This window comes from Meriones unguiculatus, chromosome 16 (assembly GCF_030254825.1).
Source record: "Meriones unguiculatus strain TT.TT164.6M chromosome 16, Bangor_MerUng_6.1, whole genome shotgun sequence".
In the NCBI taxonomy this organism is placed as follows: domain Eukaryota; kingdom Metazoa; phylum Chordata; class Mammalia; order Rodentia; family Muridae; genus Meriones; species Meriones unguiculatus.
The window spans coordinates 7,723,386-7,745,800 of record NC_083363.1 but is presented as its reverse complement, the minus strand read 5'-3'; the positions used below and the strand labels follow the sequence as shown (position 1 = coordinate 7,745,800).

Sequence of the window (22,415 nt, the reverse complement as noted above, 5' to 3'; positions counted from 1 at the left end):
GAATACCTTTCTCTTCTGACAATAGAAGGACCTCAGGAGGACCTTAATTCTTACCTCCCTGTCCACGTGTGTTTGGAGGCTGTGTCCCTGTTTGTTGGAAAAATATTAGTCACAGTGTTAGACATTGTTATTACTGCCTTTGCTAACAATGTTTCCTTCCTTGTTTGCATCTCTCTACTATGGTGTCTTTTCCCATTTCTCTTTGTAGCTCAAAACATTTTTATAGGTCATTTTCTTTTTTTCTGATTCAAGTTTTTCTTTCAAATTTTTGTAGTTCAGGTTTGTTTCTGGGAAAATCTCTTGAGATTTCTTTTACATTATTTGCTGAAATTATTTTTTGGTGGGCTTTTAATTCTGAGGCTACAGTGGTTCCTCTGTTCTTTTGAAAAGCACACATTGCCTGCCCTCTGACATCCTTCCTTAAAAAATGCATATGTATACATTGTATGTGTGTTCATGTGTGTGGATGTGGGCAAGCATACAACAGTCACATGTAAAAGCCTCAAGTTACTCTTGTCTTCCACCTTGTTTGAGAAAGGGTATCTTTTTTTTTCTTTCTGATGTATGTGAGACTGGCCTGTGATTTTATAGATTCTCTTGTCTCTGCCTCTCATCTTCCTGTAGGAACAATGTGACATGCCTACTCCAGATAGGGAGCCCACAACAGACCAAAGTACAGATACCATCAAAGCCCAACTTGATGAAGCAATGAGTTTTATTGAGGTCACTTACTGGAATATGGTTACTTACAAGAGCAAAAATGACTCAAAGTCAGTTGTATCACCAAAACCCACTCCACTGTGTGTAACAGCTTACCAACGCTAGAAACCTGGAGCACATTGCACAGCCTGCAGGCACTCAACAGGATGGAGAGTGTTTTTTTCCAGGTTGTTCAGTTGGGCTGAGCCTATTCCAGGCAATTCAGCCAGTCTTTATTTCTTCTAGATGCTTCAGCTAGTTCTTGCTTCTTCTGGGTGGCTGGGCTGGTTTCAGAGTCATCTTTGCAGCTTGGCTTGTCTGAGAGCGACGCTCAGCTCTCTGAATTTTATAAGCTCTTGGGGAAAAGGGGCCGAGTGAATCTGGTCGGTTTCAGGAACTTCCTGAAGCTATTTTTAATTATTTGCTTCCTGTCTTAATGGGTTTCCCTGAAGGAGGTAGTGTTTTACCCAGTACTCCCCAAAATATCCTGTCTTTTCATCTCCTCGATGAATTCTTCTAGAATACCCTGTTGTCTCCTTTTCCCTTCACACCCTATGTCTTTTTTAAAAATTTATTTTATTTCACAGAGATCTATCTGCTCTTGTCCCTGTCCCTGCCCTGCTTCTTGATTTACATCCTGTCCTAAGGAGTTGCCCTCCAAGTTGGAAGGCAAACTTGGGGGGAATTGCTGCATAACACCTGTATACTACCACATCCAGCTTTATGTGGATTATAGAGATTCAGACTCAGGTCTTGGGTTTGCACAGTTGACATTGAGCTATCTCCCCAGCCCCGGCTCCTGGCTTTGGTACTGAGAGTCCAGCTTCGGGATGTCTGTTGTAGATAGTGTCTTTTACTCTAACACTCTGGAGCACATGATATGTATATATTTAATCTGGAGGCTGTTTGCTCATTTCTGGAAAAGTCTCAACCTTACCTTTTTGAAACACCTTTTTTTTTTCCTCCAGCTCCTTCATAGATTCGTAGTTGGAAGAAAGTTGGACTTTCTCTCTCTAGCTACTCTCATTTATCCTTTTTTCTTTGCATCTTTTTAGTGTTTCTTCTTTCTCTTGGAATTTACAGCTTTTTAATTTTTAAAGTGATTTTATTTTTTAATTAAAAATTATATGTCTGTGGTGGGCATGTGTACATGAGTCAGAAGTGGAGTTCAGAAGAGGATATTAGATCCCTTGTAGCTATATGTGATGGTGAACCATTCTACATGAGTGCTGAACATGAACTGAACCAGGTCCTCAACAAGAACAGCCAGTGTTCTTACCTGCTGAGCCATCTCTCCAGTCTTCATAGCTTTCCTTTTTATAAGTTTCGTTAAAAGGATTTTTACATTTATATGTTTGGGTACCTGTTTGTGTGTGTTCATGTATGTATAGAGAGCAGAAGTTGATGTTGGATGCCTTCTTCAATTCCTCTTTATGTTATGCTTTATTTTTGTGTGGGTGCTTGGCATTGAGCTAAAGTCCTCATATTTGTGTAGCAAAGCACTTAACTGACTGAGACATCTCCCTAACCTAGGCTTTATTTATTTATTTATTCTGATGATTCATAACAGTAGCCCTAGCTTCTTGGTCATGTTTTAGTTTCTCTTAATTTTTACTGCTGGTCATAGTGGTACATTCCTTTAATCCCAGCACCTGGGAAGCAGAAGCAGGCTGATTTCTGTGAATTTGAGCTCAGCCTGGTCTGTGTTTTTAGTACCAAGCCTGCATTTATATTGAGGTAACCCTCAGTAGTGTACTGTGTTCTTGAGGTTCAGTGAACCATCTGAAGTCTAATCACAGCTGTTATCCAGAGAATGCATGATGGTCTGTATGGGAATGGTTTATAGGATCATATGTTTGATTTTCTGGCCCCCAGCTGATGTAACTATATGTAACTATCTGGGAAGGATTAGGAGGGATGGCTTTGTTGGAGGAAGTGTGTCACTGGGAGCAGGCTTTAAGGTGACATTCCCAGCATGCTGTCTATTTCCTGTTTATGGGTTGAGACATGAACTCTCAGCTGAGGCTATACCACCATGTCTGCCTGTCTGCCATGCTCCCCACCTTGATGGTGATGGACTCTCATCCCTCTGGAACCATATGGCCCAAATTCCTTTTATAAGATGCCTTGGTCATAGTGTTTTATCACAGCAACAGAAAAGTAACTAAGACAGAGGTTGATACCAGGGTAAATAAAGACTATTTACATTGACAGATTTGACCATGTGGGTTTGGAGGATATGGAAGGTTTTGAAACTTTAGATTACAAAAATGGTTAAACATCGTAAGCAGAGCTTAATGGTACTACAAGGGCTGAGACAATGGTAAATAGGGTTGTGAGATTTCTCAGGAGATTCTCTGCACACAGAAGGTGGTACCACAATGTTACTGCTAAAGATTCCCATTATCTTATGGCCTTTCTTAGAAGAAAATCATTAAACATGTCTTCTACTTTGTAAATGTTCTACCTAGATGTCATAGTTGGACATCTGTGTAAATATGTTTAGGTCCTTTAGGGTAGGGGATGAATTCAAGGTGAAATACAATGTAGATACTCTAGCATGTCAACACTGTATTCTTTTGCATTTCAGTCTAATGCTGATGTCCCTGTACAATGTGAGCATCAATTCAAAAGGCTTGAAGTACATCAGTGAGAGTCCTGGATTTATCTCTTTGCTGTGGTGGCTTTTGAGTGGTAAGGACTACTCTGCTATGTTCTGGTGTGGTCATATGCTCTACCTTCACAGCTGAAAGAGGTATTGGTGTATTAGAAATCAGTAATCATTATCTTATCATATTTACTCTTTATAAATAACTTCCCAGAGCAGCCCGGCAAGGTACAGTTTCTTTTGTGTTGGAGTGGCTTCTGGAAATGGAAGAGGAATACTCTTTCATGGTGGCAACTTTGAAATGGGTACCCTCAGACACTGGCTTCTCAAAGCCTGTCCCTGCTCTTCCCCCAAATGACTTCCTACTTTAGAAAATCAACTGTTATGTTAGTGGTTTATAGTTATGTTTCTCAAATATTGTTTTTAGTTTAGTTGTAACCTTTGACACAGATCATTTTATGAAACAGCACCAACATGCTCCTTCTCTGAAAACAATAATAGATGCATGGTGGACATGGAAAGAGAGGTTCAGAAACCTGGGCAAAATGAAATAGGAGATGTGAAGTTTCACATAGACATGACTTCAGAGTTATAAATAAAATAAAACTTACCTTACTGCTTTCTTTCTTGTTTACCTTTACCATTAATTTAGCCTGAAGTTTTCTCCCGATTTTAGCATAATTGTAAAGCCTAAAAAGTATACATATCATTCAAATATTCAAGTGACAAAAACTGGAAATTTTATGATTCAAATTAATCTGTTTTTAAACTTTAGTTACCCTTGATGTGAATACTTTCTTTTCTAACAGTTTTACTGAGATCCAATAACTGCATCTATCTTAAATGAGAAATTGATCATTTGCATATAAATATCTCTCAATAAAATCATTACCATAGTCAAGGTTGGCCTTCCTGCTCAGATGGAATGATGTCCTAGGTCTTGAAAGCCCAGACGCCACACAGCACTGAGATGGGCCAGCCTTCCAATGGAAGGGCATCCTGAAACACTGGAGCCCAGAAACCACACAGCTCTGAGAAGCCTCCTCAGCAGAGGCCTTGTAGTTCCTAGGGGAGGGTATCCCCAGCTGAGCTGAGGAGCTCAGGAGCCTCACCCCTGCTCCATTTCTTCTCTTCATTGCTTCTTGCCTTCTTCCAATGAGAGAGTCACACCAGGCAGCAAATCACATAAAAGAGTTTATTGGGAGGGTCCAGGGTGTGGAGGGACAAATCCAGGGTTGGCTGCCCCTGCTTCTGGGAGAGGATAGCAGGAAACTGAACGGACACAAACTTTATGTAATATTTCTTAGGGAGTGGCGCTTTTGTGCAGAGATTTGCAGAGTGAGGACTGGAGAGATTTCTAGTCCTGAGCTCAGAGAGCTCTGTGATTGATGGGTTTTCTTGTTCAAGGATTGGTAGGTTTTTTAAACTCACTTTTCTCTGAATCAGGACAAGTGACCTTCGCTGTGGAGCTGCTCTGAAAGGTTGGAGAGGTGAGGCCACTGTGGAAGGCTCCTGTGGTGGTACCTTATGGCAGCCACAGGCTGGGGCAGGAAGTAGGTGCTGCCTCTTTGACAGCTCCTGCAGTGCTGCTCAGGGACTACACAGTACAGCACAGTACAGGACAGCACAGTACAGTACAGGCATTTTGGTGCAGTTCAGATAAGTTCAGTTGAGTTTGAACAGTTTGGTGTAGTCCAGAGGCAGAACAATTCAGGAGAAGCAGAGAGAAGCCCGTTTGAATCAGTCAGCTAGGAGAGGAGTTTTGAGCCAGAACAGCTGAGTTGATTCAGTCAGCCAGAGTTCAGAAAGAACTAGAAAGGGTGAGCTTGTTAAACAGTGAGCCTCCAATGACAATTGTATCTGGTGAATAAAAGATACTATTAGAAATCTACAAGTAGGTTTGGGATTAAAGGTGTGTGCCAGCACACCTGCCCATTCTAATATATCTTAATGTACCACTTTGCTGCTGGGGCTGTCTTCCCAGAATTTCTTGTCCTTGAAGACAGTTCCTGTTTTTTTGAGCATAGCAAGCACAGCCCAAACCCTGAGAACCTGTAGGCCTTCCACAGCTTACGGGCTGATTGAGTGGGCTTTATACATACATGCCCCAGGACTGGATACTCAACTAAACAGCTATTTTCTCTTGAAACAGCATCACAGAATAAGTGATTCCTGGACCTGTGTTGGTGTGCAGGTCCTCAGTACTAGCCTATAGGACTAGCAGAGATGGTTAGGGAGAAGATTATTGAAGAGGAAGATAATCCTGGATGGTTAGGAAGAAGATAATTGAAGAGGAAGTCCCAAATGAGCAATAGCTGCAGCTATTCTACATGAACCACATATATACTTTGGTTTATTGTTGTTAGTCTCCTGTAAGGCAAGGCATTACTTCCTGCTTCTCAGATGAGAAGGCCAAGTGGCTTTCTGGACATTAGCAGCTGTGTGGCAATGAAGCTGGGTTTGAACCCTGATTGCCTGCTGCATGGCTCTGTCTCCCACCCAAGCTGCTCTGCAGGCATTTGTGAGGGCCATAAACTCCTCCATTCAGGAAATGGCCTACTCAGTTATTAGAATTGGCTTACTCAGTTATTAGAATAGCAGTTATTAGAATTGGCTTTGCTTGGATTTGCAGAGACTTTTGCTCTCAAACAATATGCTTGGCTCTTTTTAATCCAGTGGGCACCAGTGACCCTCTCACAGCCTTTGTGAGGTATTTACTTGTTCATGAAGGAAAAGTCTAGGCTAAGTGGTCTCTGAGCCCTAGCTGTGCTATTTCAGAAGTGTTTGTGCAATGAGTGAGAATCTCGGTGCTGCTCTGTTGGGTGTGCTGATGTGGGTAGACTTCCTGCACTGACTTTTGGTCACAGACACAGTGGGGTGGTTTCTAAGGTATTCAAGGGCTTGTTTTGAGACAGGTTTCTCTTGTAGTAGTAGCCCTGGGTGTCCTGGAACTCACTTTGTAGACCAGGCTGGCCTAGAACTCACAGATCTACCTGAGTTCTGAGAGTAAAGGTGTGTACCAGCACACCCACCTCTTTAAGGTATCTTAATGTACTCCTTTGTTTCGGGGGCTGTCTGGCTTCCCAGGATTTCTTGTCCTTGAAGACAGTTCTGGCTTTTTGAACACAGCAAGCACAGCCCAAACCCTGAGATCTATTGTAAGCTTATCTCACTTGATAACTTTAGACTGATTCCTTCTGAAGTAAAACAAAGCATTCTGGACTCACGTCCCAGATGATTAACCATTGAATTATGTGTGCTCTATTTTATGTTGCTTTAATTTTAAGTGTTTTTAATTTAATGTGTGTTTAAAGGGGATTTTTTGGTGGTTGTTGTTGCTGTTGCTGCTGATACTGCAATTTGGGGCTGTAAGCATACTCAGGAAGTCTGCTCAGAAGTTTAGAAAGCTGAGAACATGTTTTATCATGAAGTAGGGAAACAGGAGCACATGAGCTGCCTGAAAAACTGTGCTGTTTGTGCTTGGTGACTGTGATGTTTCTCTCAGGATCTGACCTTGTGACCTCAGGCCAGGAAAGAATTTGAAGACTAACTGCCATTTGGTAGACCCAGGCTGTGAAAATGTACTCAATTTTGCTTAGAATCTTTAATAATCTTTGAAAGGGCTGAAGCAAAGAGCTTAATTACTCTCAGAAATCAGTTCCTGTTTTATCATCTAATCCCTGTTATGGAGCTTGATGTCTTTAAAAAGCACAGCTTTAGACTCACCACACAGAGATGTGAATTGAAGCTTTCTTATTGGCAAACATCTAATCTGTTAGAACTTCACTTCTCTGATGTACAGCGGGAATCCAACTCACGGTCTTACACCTAATGCAGTAGGTGCTGACTCTCCCTTTTATTTCTGATCTAAGTATCTTGTGCTGCAAGGGAAACTTGTTTCCTTTTTCTTTGCTTGACCTAAGCAAGTTGCTTCTGGGTTTTCAGACCCTCTGCTTCAGAGAATAGGACTAGTTGCTGCTGTGCTTATCTCTGGGAAGCTCATCTCATTCCCTCTAACCTTTGCTAGGTTTCATTTTCTTTCATTTGTTCATCTATGTGGCTGCCTTTTTCCCAGGCTGGGTCCAAATTCTTCACATTCCTCTTAAGCCACAGAACTGGCACAGAACTCTAGCAAATAGCTGATGAGGACAATGTGTATTGGGGTGGTAACTATGTTATGTAACTGCTAATGCAGACTAGTGTGGAAACCCACTTGTGGCTCTGGTGCTGCATTCCCTGGATACAGTGCTGAATGGGCACATGGCATCCACACCCATCTTTCATCTACTTGGCTTCTCTGAGTGATCTGAAGCATGGCAAGTTTTACAGACGTGTGTCTTCACCTCAGACCTTCCTCCAGAGCTCCAGACTCAGAGCCAGCTCTGTTTGATGAATCCACACGCACACTGAATGGACATCTACCACCAATGTTTATGACAAACTCCCAGTTTTTTCCATACCAGCCCTACCCACAGTGCTCTTCCCAGTCTCAGAGAATCACAACTTTCCTTCCCAACCTATCAGGATGTTAAAAAACTTTCAGTAACTCTTAATTTCTTTTTATCGGTCACACCAAGATACATTCTGTTTGGAGTTCTGATGACTGTGCTTTTAAAACATACCTGGGATTAGCATAGCAGGTGCCATTTCATCCCTGTTCTGAGCCACCATCATCTTGTATGGAGAACCCCTGCAGATCTTCTTGTGGTCCATCTTCCAGGCCATGAGTTGGGAGCCAGGAATAGGAGAGAACAGACCATTGACCAGCTTTCTTACTTGAACCAAGAGCTGGGAGAGAAAAAAATTGTTTAAAATGTTCCTTTGAACTGGAACAGTACCTAAAGAATAAAGCTCAAGTAGAACAGATATGAATGGAGAGCTACTTGTTTTTTAGCCTAGTTTGGCTTCCAACTTGTGATCCTCACACTTCAGCTTACTGTGCGCTGGGATTAGAGGTGTCAGAAGCAACTGAACATCTTACTCAGACTTGACCTTAAGATTTTGAGGCTCAGAGTTTGAGGACTGCAGATAGAGCCCAAGTCTGATTCTAGGTAATAGTCTACTAGAAACTTCCAAAGGTACTTACTGGAGATGCTCCCCATCTCTGATCTTCAGGAAAACATGTTTCTTTGGCCTTTGAGTGCAGTGGAGGGAAAGTCTCTTTCAAGAATGAATAGCTGATTTTCATGCTCACTTCAGCTTTCTGGCTGGACCCCGTGGTGTTAATCTGTATGTCAACTTGCCTAGGCAACTGTTTCCACACAGTTGTTAGACATTCTCACAAATGAAGATATTTTGAGATGATTAACTTTGCAATCAATAGACTTGATTAAAGCATAGGCCCTGACTAGTGCAGTGAGCTTTGCCCAGTCAGATGGAGGCCTGAGTAGGACACAAAGGCTGGCTGCTTGAGTCCTATGTGGCCCTTTCCTGCCTCCCCAGACATGCTAGTGCTCAGTTGTGAGTCTGATGGCTTCAGGAGGTGGGGCCCAGCTGGAGTTGAAATTTACTATGTGCTTGTTAGCCCTCATTAAAGCATTTTACTACTTTTTAATTAAATTTTTATTTTTTTAATGTTAGTTACACTTTATTAACTTTGTATGCCAGCTGTATCCTGCTCCCTCATTCCCTCCCAATCCCACCCTCCCTCCCTCATCTTCTCCCTGTCCCTTTCCAAGTCCACTGATAGGGGCGGACCTCCTCCTCTTCCATCTGACCCTACCTTATCAGGTATCTTCAGGTCTGGCTGCAAAGTCCTCTTCTGTAGCCTAGCAAGGCTGCTCCTCCCTTTGGGGGGGGGTGTCAAAGAGCCAGCCATTATGTTAGAAATAGTCCCTGTTCCCCTTACTAGGGTACCCACTTGAATACTGAGCTACCATGGGCTACATCCGAGCAGGGGCTCTAGGTTATATCCATACATGGTCCTTGGTTGGAGATACAGTCTCATAAAAGACCCCCGTGCCCAGATATATTTGCTCCTTGTGGAGTTCCTGTCCTCTCCAGGTCATACTAACTCCCCCTTCTTTCAAATGATTCCCTGCACTCTGCCGAAGGTTTGGTTATGAGTCTCAGTATCTGCTTTGATACACTGCTAGGTAGAGTCTTTCAGAGGCCCTCTGTGGTAGGCTCCTGTCCTGTTACTTGTTTTCTCCTACGTCCAATGTCCATCCTATTTGTCTTTCTAAGTGAGAGTTGATCATCTTACCCAGGGTCCTCTTTCTTGTTTATCTTCTTTAGGTATACAGATTTCAGTATGTTTATCATATCTTATAGATCTAGTACCCACTTATAAGTGAGTATATACCATGTGTGTCTTTCTCCTTCTGGGATACCTCACTCAGGATGATCTTTTCTAGATCCTACCATTTGCCTGCAAATTTCATTATTTCCTTGTTTTTAATTGCTGAGTAGTATTCCATTGTGTGAAAGTACCACAATTCTGTATCCATTCCTCTGTCGATGGGCATCTGGGTTGTTTCCAGGTTCTGGCAATTACAAATAAAGCTGCTACAAACATGGTTGAGCAAATGTCCTCATTGTGTACTTGAGCATCTTTTGGATACATGCCTAGGAGTGGTATAGCTGGATCTTGAATTTTACCATTTTTACCTGATATTTATCTACTGGCATTTCCAAAGTTTATTCATGTTATAATATGGGTCAGTGCTTTATTCTTTTTTATGGCTATATAATATAATGTCTACAGTATGGATTTCCAGCATTTATCCATTCATCATCTGATGGGGACCTGGGTCATTTGCTGTGAGGCATGCTGCCCAGAGTGTGCCCACACAAGTTTTTGTGTTATCTAGTCATTCTTTTAGAGTGGGCCTTCAGGCTGTGAAGTCAAGCCTCCCTCACTTGAGCATGACTAGAGCTTCCCTTCATGTTAAAAGCTTGTTCCCCTGGAGACAGGTCTCTAGAACTGACAGTTCTCTTTTGTTCAAAGTTTCTCCTGGGTCTTCATTTCCTGACTATGTTTTGATACTTTGCAGTCTTCGTTACTATGTGCACTGTTCTTTAGGGTGAATTGTGTTAACTCTCGCTGTTCATTTGCTAGTTCACCCCACTCATATATCCTCACATCTTTTGGACTCCATTTCTTTGGAGAACCATTTAGAAAAAAGTTTCTGGAGGAACTTTTGACTTCAGCTAAGTCCCTAATGAATTCTTACAAATAGCATTCTAGGATTTAAGAAATATTTTCTTTATTTTTTGAGATTACAATATAATTTACATAATTTCTTCCTTCCTTTCCTCCATCTTATGTCTCCATTTATCCATCCTTGCTCTCTTTCAAACATTTATGTGTGTATATATATTCCTAAATACATCAGTACAGCCTGCTCAGTCTATAAAATGTTAACTTGTTTTCAGGGCTGACCATTTGATACTGGATAACCGCTTGGTGTGTTCTTCCTGTGGAAGACTATTTTCTCCATTCTTAGCACTTCTTAGTTGCCTGTAGGTTGGATGTGTGTTGTCCTTTTGTTGTTCTTTCTTCAGCTCATTTTTAGGCAGTCATGTTGGTAAGAGTTTATGAGTATATCTTCTGGCAGCTCCAGGGGACACAATCTCACAGCAAACGCTCCAGTCCTCTGGCTCTTCAACATCCTTTTCTGACTTCTGCAAGCACTGCACACATATGGTGCGCATTCATATGTATGCTGTACACATACACACAAATACAAATAGATAATTCTTTAAAAGTAAACCATTGCTAAATGTAGTAACCCTTGAAGCAGGTGAATAAAAGTAAAAACTGGAAATAAATATCACAGATTGATAGTTGTCCTGCAGAGCAATAATGTGATCCCTTATTAGGAGAAAAAGTAACTGTCAACTATGATCTGTATACTGACTTTCTCCCTTATGTTAGTTACCTTTCTCATCACAGAATTCCTGACGTAAATGACTTAACGTGAAGGAAGACTTATCTAGCTCACAATTTCAGAGTTTTTAATTTTTCCTGACAGGGAGGGAGGGGTGGTAGAGTAGCTCCCATAATGCCAGACAGGAAGAGGGGAGAGGAAAGGCCAGGGTTCGTACATGTCTATCAAAGGCATGCCCATAGTGATCCACATGTTCCAGCTAGGCCCTAACTCTTAAAATTTCTGCCACCCCCCACCTGCCCTACAAAAACCACCAGCTGGGAACACAGAAGTCTGTAGGGGATCAGATCATAACACCCACCAAATATCTTTAAAGAACATTCTAGACAAAACAAAACAACCTCCGGGACAGTGATCAGACACAGTGGCAAATGAGATGCTTGAATGATAGCATATAATCTCAAGAAAAACTGTAAAAATTGTCAGAAATGACTCCAGTGATGGGAGAGATTTCAGCACTTCATGGGCAGTGACTGACAGACAGATCAGCATTACCAGAAGCCCAGCAGGGATGTGAATAATTTGCCTGCTGAATACACAGAACACTATGTCCAGTCACAGAATGATGTCTGTTTCCTACACACATGGGCACCCACCAGAATTGGCCAGTTTATGGGCTGCACATCAAGAAAGTTTCACAGATATTAGACAGCCATAATCATATGGAGTGTATTCTTAGGGTAGAGCAGAATGAAGCTGGAAGTCAGAAAAATACCTCGGGCAGACACAAAAAGAGGCAATCATAATAGAAGCCAGATGGTTTGGGATTAAATGATAAGAATATTATACTAAAATGGATGGGGTGATTTAAATTTTCTCTCTCTCTCTCACTCTGCATATGTGCATACATGTGTGTGTGTGTGTATGTGTATATACAGTGGTGCTGCATACGATAACATGTCAGAACAACCCTCAGGAATCAGTTTTTTTCCCCTTCCACTGTGAGATCTGGGGATGGAACCCAGGTTTTCAGGTCTATTCTTGCAAGCACCTTTACCCTGCTAGTTCAGTGAGATACATTTAAATCATTACTTAATGGAAGGGTTAAGTGTATATGTCAGAAAGGAAGAAAGTGGAAAATTAGTGAACTAAACTTCTACCTTAAGAACTTAAGAAATTGGGGGGTGGTAAGATGATTCATTGGGCAAAGGTACTTGCCACCAACCTTGAGGACCCACATGGTGGAAGAAAATCAGCACTTGCAAGGTGTTGTCTGATCTCCACATGCATTTGTGGCATGAGTCCTGCCAATGAATAAATTAATGTAAGAATTTTCATAACAAACTTAAGAAATTGAAGTCAAAAGAAGCACAAAGAGAAAAGCAAAAGGGAGTGGATGAGGAGGCAGGTGGATACCCAGAGGCCTACTGAGTGGCCCACCCACACCAGGTGCCACTACAATGTTTAAGTATGCAGTGAAGAGATGGGGGAGAAAAAGAAGCGGAACAATTTCAGCATCAGGAAGAGAAGTAGAACTGAAGAGTGGAGAGGAATGGCTTAATGAGAGTAGCCTGCCCTGCCACCCAAGACCATGGTGAAATCCTGGCCCGTGCTGCCACTGAGGGCCTTGTCTGGATCCGTGCAGCAGCAGGGGTCTGTGTCCATGTCTGTGGTTCTTGTTAACACCAAAGGCCATGCAGATGTCCCTGGTTTGGGCTACCTGGGACCATGTTGATGTCAAAGGGCTATGCAGATGTGCCCTCCTGCCTCAGCCATCTGTGGCAGGTGGGAGAGCTGTCCTTCCCCTTGCCTGCCGCAGCCATCCGTGGCAGGTGGGAGAGCTGTCCTTCCCCTTGCCTGCCGCAGCCATCCGTGGCAGGTGGGAGAGCTGTCCTTCCCCTTGCCTGCCGCAGCCATCCGTGGCAGGTGGGAGAGCTGTCCTTCCCCTTGCCTGCCGCAGCCATCCGTGGCAGGTGGGAGAGCTGTCCTTCCCCTTGCCTGCCGCAGCCATCCGTGGCAGGTGGGAGAGCTGTCCTTCCCCTTGCCTGCCGCAGCAGTCAGGAGATCAGGTACTATACCTTGCCTGGGCAGCACAGTAGAACTGGCTCTTGTGGTGTGGGTGCAGGTGAGCTGGTCCTGAGGGTGTGAGAGTGGGAGAGCTGGCCCTGCCCCTTGCCAGTTGCAGCATTAGGTGAGATAGCTAGGGCAGTGTTAGCTCTCCTTGGTAGTGTGGATATGGAAGAGCTGGAGGGCTGACCAGCTCAGCTACCATCCAGGCCCAGATACAGGACTTTGAATTGGTGCACCTCGCTTACAATTTGCTGGAGCACATGAAAGGGCTGGTCCTATGGATCCAGAGCTGCAGGATCTCCATGACACAGGCAACAACAGAATATCTGAGAGGAGTCCTGGTGAGGATCCAGTGTTGATGGTGCAGCAGAGGCCAGAGGCATTGAGCAAGACCAGTGACTCACTGCTGTGGACATTTGCAAGTGGGGATGTGTGGACCAAAGGGTACACTGTGAGACACACTGTGACACACTACAGCTTCCACGACAAGATTTTAATTTTAATTTTAATTTTCTTTTATAAGGGAGGTTTGCAGGGGTGGAGGGCAGATATGAAGGAATGGGGAGTTGAGTGGAATTGGGGTGCATGATGTAAAATTCATAAAGAAACAATAAAAAGTTTTTTAAAAAAAGCAGATGTTTTCAGGAAGGCCCAACAGCAGATCTGAGAGGAGTAAAATGAATTAGCACATTTAAAGCTAATCAGTAGAGTAGCCAGTCTAAAGAGCAGAGAACTGATTAAAATGAGACATGGGACATTATAATACATACCCACAAAGGAAAAAGGAAAGGAAATAGGGTAGAAAAAAAAAAATGCCTCCTGGGCTGGAGAGACGATTCAGAGGTTAAGAGCCCTGGCTATTCTTCCAGAGGACTCACCTTTAATTTCCAGCATTCATTTGGTGGTTAATAACTATAACTCCAGTTTCAGGGGATCAAATGGCCTGTGATGATTAATATTATTAACCTGACAAGTCCTAGAATGGTCTAGGAGACAAAACTGTGAGCATGGCTCTGAGGAACTCTTTTAACTGAGACTCTGGGGGGAATTTAGACTAAATGTGGGCAGCATCATTCGTGTGTGCTGAGTCTCTTAGTGAATAAAGGACAAATGGAGTAGAGCAATAATATCGCCCTCGTGGTCTTTTAAGCTTGGAAATGGTGTGTCCATTAGCCGCATCTTCCCTGTGGTGAACTTTGTCCCCACAGACAGTGAGCCAGAGAGAGCCCTTCCTCCCTCACACTGTTCATGGCAGGTATTAGATTAGAGCAAGAAAAGTTATGAATTTGGAGTCTGATAGCAATCTTTCTTTTTCTTTTTTGAAAAATGTATATATGTATGGTGTTTGTATGTGTGGTGCGGGGGTAGGATAAGGTGCGTGCCACAGTGCATGTGGAGGTCAGAGGACAACTGCAGGAATTGATTCTCCTCTTCTACCTTTCTCTGGGTTACAAGCATCAAACTCAGGTCTCCAGGCTTGCCATCTGAGCCATCGCATTGCCTCCTGCACTATCTGTCTTAATAATTTCTACAGTGAGAGGCTGCCTGGAGTACTGTTCACTGCCAGAAGTGGTTTGTAGAGCAAGTAACTTAGTAACAGCTTGGCCTTTGAGAGTTTCAAGGCTGCTAGCAACTGAACAACCACCTCCATCTGGAACATCTTCTTAGTCCTGAGGAAATCAGACCCCCCATCGTCTCAAGGTTGCTCTGAAAGGAAAGCCTGTGGAGTTATAGGCAGAGTAGCTCAAAAAGTATGGGCTGTCATCCTCAGTATGCCCTACCATACGGCCTTCAATACCCTTTCTTCCCAGTCTTCCCTCAACAGTGCCTCCTTTCCACTATGCCTTTCTATGCTCCCTGCTCCCTACTCAGGGTGTCCCCATGTCAGGGTTCCATCATTGTTATCAAACAAGCAAACTTCTTAGTCTTTGGAGGTTATATCAAGGCTGCTCTGACATTAGTTTGGGATAGCCCAGGATCTATTTTTGTGCCTCACTTATTTTTTGAGGCCTCTTCTCATATACATTTTCCATGCTTCATGATGATAAGACAGCACCACTCATAGCTTCTTGGGGGGAGCCTTCTGCTCCTGTGGGGTACTTGAGTATCCAGGAACCACAGCCTCACCATGCACTTTACCCAGCCATCAGCCACAGGGTAGAGCAGTCCATCCAGGAGCATGGAAGAGAGCACTCAAAGCATATTTTGAGAATAAGAGGCCTGTGGCCTGTGAGACTTTGTGGTCTTCTTAGGTCACCATTTGTATCTGGGCAGCTGGAGGAGCCCTGATCAGCAATGCAGCTAATACTGTGAATAATTTACTACACCTGACTAATCAGCATACACGAATGCGTATAGCATAATGTGCTATATTAGCACACCACAGCAGATATTAGCAATAACTAGATTTCTTAACTTTAGTGGAATTACGGTACCATTTATTTGTTTTTAGCTTTTTGGCATATACTTTAATTTAAATTGGCATCTTTAATTTCCAAATGTTTGGAGGTTTTCCTGCTAGCTTTCTGTTACTGATTTCTGATATAATGCTGCTGTGCCAGAGAACAGTCTATGCATGATTATAGTCCTTCTGAATTTGTAAAGACTTGTTTTATAGTTCAAAGTACAGCCCATTCTGTAACTGTCCCTAGTACACTTGAAGGCGAGGGTACACTCTGCTGTTGTTAGGCCTTTTGTAAATGTTAATGCTTTCTTTTTAGTTGATGAGGGATGGGGGTGGGGATGTCTTAGCTGGTTTTCTCTCCAGTTGCTCTACTGATGATTGAGAGAGGAGGGTTGAAATCATTTGACTATTATTTCTGTCCTACTTTACCCTGTGCCTCTGAAACTTGGCTGCTAAAACTCCCTCCTCCCTATTGTTGTATCCTTTTGATGAGCTGACCTGTTGCCATTTCTGAATGTCTCTCCTTGTCCCTAATGGTAACTCTTGCTCTGAAGGCTGCTTATTGCTGTATATCATACCTGCTTTCCATCTCTATACTTCCAGAATACCACATGTCTTAGTTACTTTTCTATTGCCATGACAAAATTCTATGATCATGGCATCTTATAAAAGAAGTGTTTTATTTGGAGGCTCACAGTTCCAGAGTCTTAGGAGTACATCACCATCATGATAGGGAGCATGGAAACTGCTAGGCATGGCACTGGAGCAGTGGCTAAGTGCTTACATCCTGATCTACAAGTTAGAAGTAGAGAGAAAGAGAGCAAAGGCAAGAGTGAGGATGAGAGCAAGAGAGAAAAAAAGGGAAAGGTAGAAAGAGATATGGGAATGGTGTAGGCTTTGGCCCAGGCTGGCCACAAACTTGTGATCCTTCTGCCTGTGCCTCCTTCAGCAAATCCAACTGGTGTGTGCCACCACGACTGGCTGGTGTGGGCTTTTGGAATCTCGAAGCTGTGACCCACCCACGTTAAGAAGGCCACACCTTCTGATTCTTCCCGAACAGTTCCACCAACAGATGACTAAGTATTCAAATGCACATACTGATGGGAACCATTCTCATTCAACTCACCACACTATGTCTTTGTTTATTGTGTTCCTCATTCTGTAGTTGGGCCTTGAATATTTATTTCTTACTGGAGATTGAACCGGGGCCTTATGTGTGTTAGACAAGCACAGTGCCACTCACTGTGCATCCTCAAATCTTTAAAACATTTTAAAATTCAAATGAAGGTCTCACTAAGTTGTCTAGGCTGGCTTTGAACTTGTGATCTTCCTGCCTCAGCCTTCTAAGTGTCTGGGATTTAGGCTTGTGTTAGTAGGCTTGGCTTATTTTCTGCCTGTCCTGCCTGCTTTTTGTCCTTACTCCATTAAATTCCTGTTCTCTGGATTAATTTAGTAGTGTTCAGCAGTAGCAATTCTTTATCTCTCTATTATTGGCTTATTAGCTTTAGTTCTTTTCTCTGTCCGTGGTTTAGGAAATAAAATCTGTTTAGTATATTCTGGCCACACACTGATGCTGTTACACCCATGTGAATAGCAAGAAGCTTACAGATGTGGACTTCTATCCTTCTGCTGCTCTTATCATCCTGTCTTAGTTTCTTTTCCTGTTGCTGTGATAAAATATTCTGACAAAAGCAACTTAAGGAAAAAAGGTTCATTCTGTCTGCAGTTGAAGGAGTCCATTGTGGCGGGAAGTCAAAGCAGTAGGAGCTTAAAGCAGCCTCTCTCATTGCATCCACTGTCAAGAAGCCTGCAGCCATTGCTTACCTGTTACTGCTCAGATGCCTTCTCCACTTTGCACAGTCCAGGAGAAAAAGCACAGAAGCCAGAAATGTGCGAAAGGCTTCTTCCCACAGAATCCCTCCTGGTGCCTGACCTCTCCCCATCAAGCCGTGTGAAGCTCTCAGAGAACCTCCTCCTTTTTCTTACTATGGAGCCAACACAGAGAATAGAAACACTGCTTTTCCTGCCCTGCCCACCCTGGTCCCGCTGCCTGAGCTTGTATGTTTCTCTTGTAGGAGCTTGTATGTGCCAGGCTGAATTCATTAGTAAAACCTACATTTAATGCGAAGTGTAAAAAGTACATGCTGCCTCCACTTTAATAGATGGCGCACCATTCTGAGAGCTCTGTGCCCATGGCTTTTCTGCCCACTTTATCATGTCTTGCATGTACTGGAGTGGGACTCAGGCAGTGCACTGCTTCAGAGGAGAGCCACCTGCTACAACAGTGTGTCTGGAAGAACAGCTTGTCTTTTTGCCTAGTTGGCTAAGCCGCACCTCTTCCACCTCCTTCTGCGTGATCTGCTAACTGCAGTATCACTCGAAAAGTGCAGATTTTGTGAGAGGGAAGTGAAGAATCTGTTGCTAGAGTGCAATTTAGAAGCAGACAGCACTGCTTGTGGAGTAAGTCAGGAGGCTGCATTCCATCATAAGATGATTTTGATTTATTCTAAAGTGTGAGGAATAGTGTTGTTTTGGATTTGGGAAAGAAAACTTTAAAAATATGAAGTAGCTGATGGTGTGGTTTTACTGGAACATCTCTTAAGTGTCTGAGTTATTTGCTTTGTTATTGTCCCAGACCTTCACTCACAGTCCTTGAAGCTACTCGATAGGAAGCTTTTTAACATTTTCTTATTCTCTAATTCTTGGGAGAATGGCACTATTGTGTGGCTGATCTGCCATTCTCTGATACCTGTGGAGCTACCTTGGAAGTTGCTGGCTCGGTGAGAGAGCTGGTATTCTGAGTCATGTTTCATGTATCACTCTATGATGATAGAGTCTCCATTGTTTGACCAGTTCTGTAGTGAGTCTTGATGTGGGTGGCTCTTGGCAGGGTGGCACTCAGAGGGGCTGGCACCGCTTATTACTGCAGTATTCTAAGTGAGCACAACTGAGCTTTTCCCTCAAGAACGCATGTTCAGGGTTGACAGTAGACAAACAAAATGTTTGTAGTGCAGTGACCAGATGAAGTGGGTTGGTGTTTGAGTAGAGCAAAGAACAAGCCATGCAGAGAGCTGTGAGCTGAGCAGTAGGAGGATGGGTGGGCAGTGGACAGGGCATTTTAGAAGTGACTGTAGGCCAGTGAGTCTACAGGGGGTAGTGCTAGGAGGGGTGACAGAGGAGCTTGGCCAGAGCTGGTTCTGACTCCTTTGGGTGAGCTAAGAGGAGTCATGGGGACCTTGTAGGGTCAGAGAGCCCATGCAACCTACCACAGATAGTGGTAGTGGTACCGAAGAAGGAAGGCAGTTCAGTCAGGATAGTACCTGGGTTTTCAGTCTATATGTCTGGTCCAGTGATAGTGCTGTTGTAAGGAAAAGGAAAGAACCAGGAGGTCAGGTTGACTCATTTAAGTCCAAAACATCTGCTAGTTGTTCCCCGAAAGGCATTGTCCATGGCTGGGTTTAGGGACTGAAAGGCAGGAAGGCACTGGTAACAGAAGGTATAACCTTGGAAATCACTATTTTATAGAAAGGGCTGATAGTCAGGCAGCAGATCACATGGCAGACAGCCTAGAGAGAGGACTGGAGATGGAGCCCATGGCCTGCCACATCCTCAGTATGGGTTCTCTTCCATCAGCTTTCATCTGAGACTGGTTTTTTTTGTTTGTTTGTTTTGTTTTGTTTTTGTTTTTATGGCTTGAATACAAATTGTTCCCCAAAGCATTTTCCTACAAATTTCGTTTTCTTTATGGATAAATAAAGTTTTATTGCGTATGTATACTACATTTTTATTTATTAATGCACACATGTGCATGTGCATTTTCTTATTCTCTAATTCTTGGGGGAATGGCACTATTGTGTGGCTGATCTGCCATTCTCTGCATGTGTGGAGTGAGAGGACACTTTGTGTGAGTTGTTTCTCTCTTTTTACTATGTGGGTCCCAGGGATCAAGCTCAAGTCTTCAGGCTTTGAGGGAAGTGCTTTTACTCACTGAGACACCCTGCTGACCTTATATGTACCACATTTTCATTATCCATTCATCAGTTGTTAAATGTGTGGCTGATTCCATTTCTTCGCTATTGTGACTAGATCAGCAACAATCATGTGTATGTAAGTATTCCTGTAGGAGGATATAGAGTCTTTTGGATATATGCCAGGAGTGATGGTGCCAGGTTATATGGAAGCTCTGTTGTTGTTGTTGTTGTTGAGGAATTTCCACATGATTTCCATAATAGCTATATCAGTTTACATTCCCACCACCAATGAATAAGGATTCCTGTTTTCCCACATCCTCCAACACTTGCTGTCATTTGTTCTGTTGGTGATTGTTAAGACAATTAGTTTTGGTTGTTTGGTGAACATGGGTTTTCTTGGCTGTCCTGAACTTGCTTTGTAGACCAGACCGGCCTCCAACTCACGGACAGAGATCTGCCTCCCAAGTGTTGGAATTAAAGGCGGGAGCCACCATGCCTGGCTCATGAGTTTTTTTTAATATAGTGGCTTCCTTTCAGAGTTGAGGTTTCAGGCTGTTTTGAGCTAGCTGGCATGGTACAAGAGCATCAAGTGCTCTTAACCCATGAGCTATCTTTGTAGCCCTGGGAGGAGTCCTTTGTTCTGCTTTTTCCTAGAATGGTACATTCTGTTGGCATGTAAGGGCCATCTGAAGGAAATGGCCATTTTTTTCCCATGGCTTTGTGTGCTTGGACAGAGCTTCACTGCAGTGAGGACATGGCGGATGAGGTTCTTCACCACAGTGGGCAGGGAGCCCGAAAGAATGTGCCAGGGCAAGATAAAAACCCTTTCTCTTCTAACTCATTTGGCCTTCTGGATGCTGCTGGTGGTGACAGTAGTGACTGTAATGACCGCGACAGCACCATCCTTATCAGAGGCATGTGTCTTTGATAGACACCAGTGGTTGAAGACCTCATTGTGGATACTTCCGTAAGATGCTCCTGATAACCATGCTAAAATCACACCACTGTTTCGCAGTTGTCAGTGCTCTCCTGTTATACTTGTTCTAGATTGCTGGCTCATGTTCTCTGTCCCATGCTCTACCCTAAACCCCCCCCCCCCCATGATTTAGACAGTGGAAATACCAACAGGGAGCCTGTCCCCAGGGAGGAGGACATTCATTGAGATTCAGGGGTGTGATCTTCCCAAACTCTTGAAAGGACTGTGGAGAAAATATTCCCTCAAATACAGGGGATGGGGAATGATACACATTGAGGAACCAGAGGAAAAATACAAGCAGAAGTTACTTCATACTTTGATTGTTTGAGCTTTTATAATAAAGTAGCTTGTTTTGTTTGAGTGTTACCATAGGGACAAAGAATTTCCCCCTAAGGCTCATGTATTAAAGGCTTGATTTCCAGCTGGTCACACAATTTTGGGAGGTTCTGAAGATGGGCGTAAATGGAGGAGGTATCTCTAGGGCTGGGTTTTTAGGGACTATATCTAATTGTGTACCCCTTCCCCCAAATTCAGGAAGCTGGGAACCATGTGCTTGCACTGCCTCACCACAGGCACAGAACCAACCATGAACTATAACTGAACTTGTGAGTGGAAGTCCCTCCCTTAAGTTGTTCTTCCGAGCATTTTAACCACGCCTACAGGAAACTGAAAGTTGGTACTGGAGGTGGAACCTTTGAGCGATAAACCTGACCTATGTGTCTTAGTCTTTGGAACTAGTGTGCAGCAGGGGTGAAGACGTTCAGAGATGAGGCTATAGTGGCAGTAGGACGCTGCAGGCAGAGAACAGAGGACCAGTATATCCACAAGGATACTGAGCTGCAGAGCCTTGAGCTCTCAGGCTTCCAACAGAGCCAAGACTGTTGGGGATTGGACTCGACACCATTTATATATGGAACTTGTCTATGCTTTGTCCATGCCCTAAGACTTAGGGTAAGCTGAGTTTACAGGTGACAGATTAATTAATTTGCTGAAGTTTCAAAGCAGCCAGCCTGTGGCCCGAGTTTTGCTGTCTGCTTTTAGCCAGATTGACAGTGAGAATTAGGAATAAAAGAGAGAGGGAAAATTTCAGAAGCATTTGGCCAGAAAAGCAAATTTAAAGTTGGGCCAAAGTTAGTAAGAGTATTGTTCAAGAGATTATTGCCCTTCAAAAAGTTCCTTTTCACAGAAACAATAGAAATGATGACTTGAGGGTGTCTGAGGAGTCAGCTTGCTCCCGACTATGGTAGGCTTAAAGGCATGAATTCATTTGAGATTTTCCCTCCAGAAGACAGTGCCTCTGAGATGCCCTTCTGGAGTATCATCACCTAACAAAGTGTTCCCTGTCAGCCATCCAGGCTCTCAAAGGCTGCTACAACTGTAGTTCAAAAGGGCATGCTTACTCCTTGAGTCAGTGGCAGACCTTGATGCTATCCACATGATGCTAACTTTTCAAGCATGCAGAATGCAAGAGTTATAGTCTCATGGAGGATCACCTGATTCAAAGGAAAACCTGAGAGTCCAGGCAATATGTAGCACAGTTGGAATCCGTGCAGGAAGCTTATGAGAGGATGGGGTGAAGGTGAACATGAAATGGAGACCTTAGAGATACCAGGGAGTGAAACATGTGTGAAGGAAAGCTTCAAGTAATGAGCTGAGCCAGCTCTCGGGAGAGACTATGTAGGCTATGAATGGCAAGGACATAGGAGTGTGGCTCTCCAAGATTTCTGAGACCCACATTCCATCATCACTTGCTCTAGATGATAGATAGGGAAGCTATAGGACTTAACATTTGCCTTTCTGATTTTAGTCCTTGGTAGGTCCCTCTTTTCCATACATTCTTTTTCCTCATCTGGAA

The 22,415-nt window shown here is 43.4% G+C and overlaps 1 protein-coding gene across 1 annotated transcript in view; it reads left to right on the top strand.

Annotated features, from left to right (window-relative positions):
- Hsf2bp (heat shock transcription factor 2 binding protein) overlaps nt 1-22,415 on the top strand; it is an 83,281-nt gene that overhangs the window by 43,900 nt on the left and 16,966 nt on the right. The window contains exon 7 of the mRNA XM_060369231.1: nt 3,290-3,393. Coding sequence (XP_060225214.1) covers nt 3,290-3,393 — 104 coding nt within the window. The remainder of the gene's footprint in view (nt 1-3,289; nt 3,394-22,415) is intronic.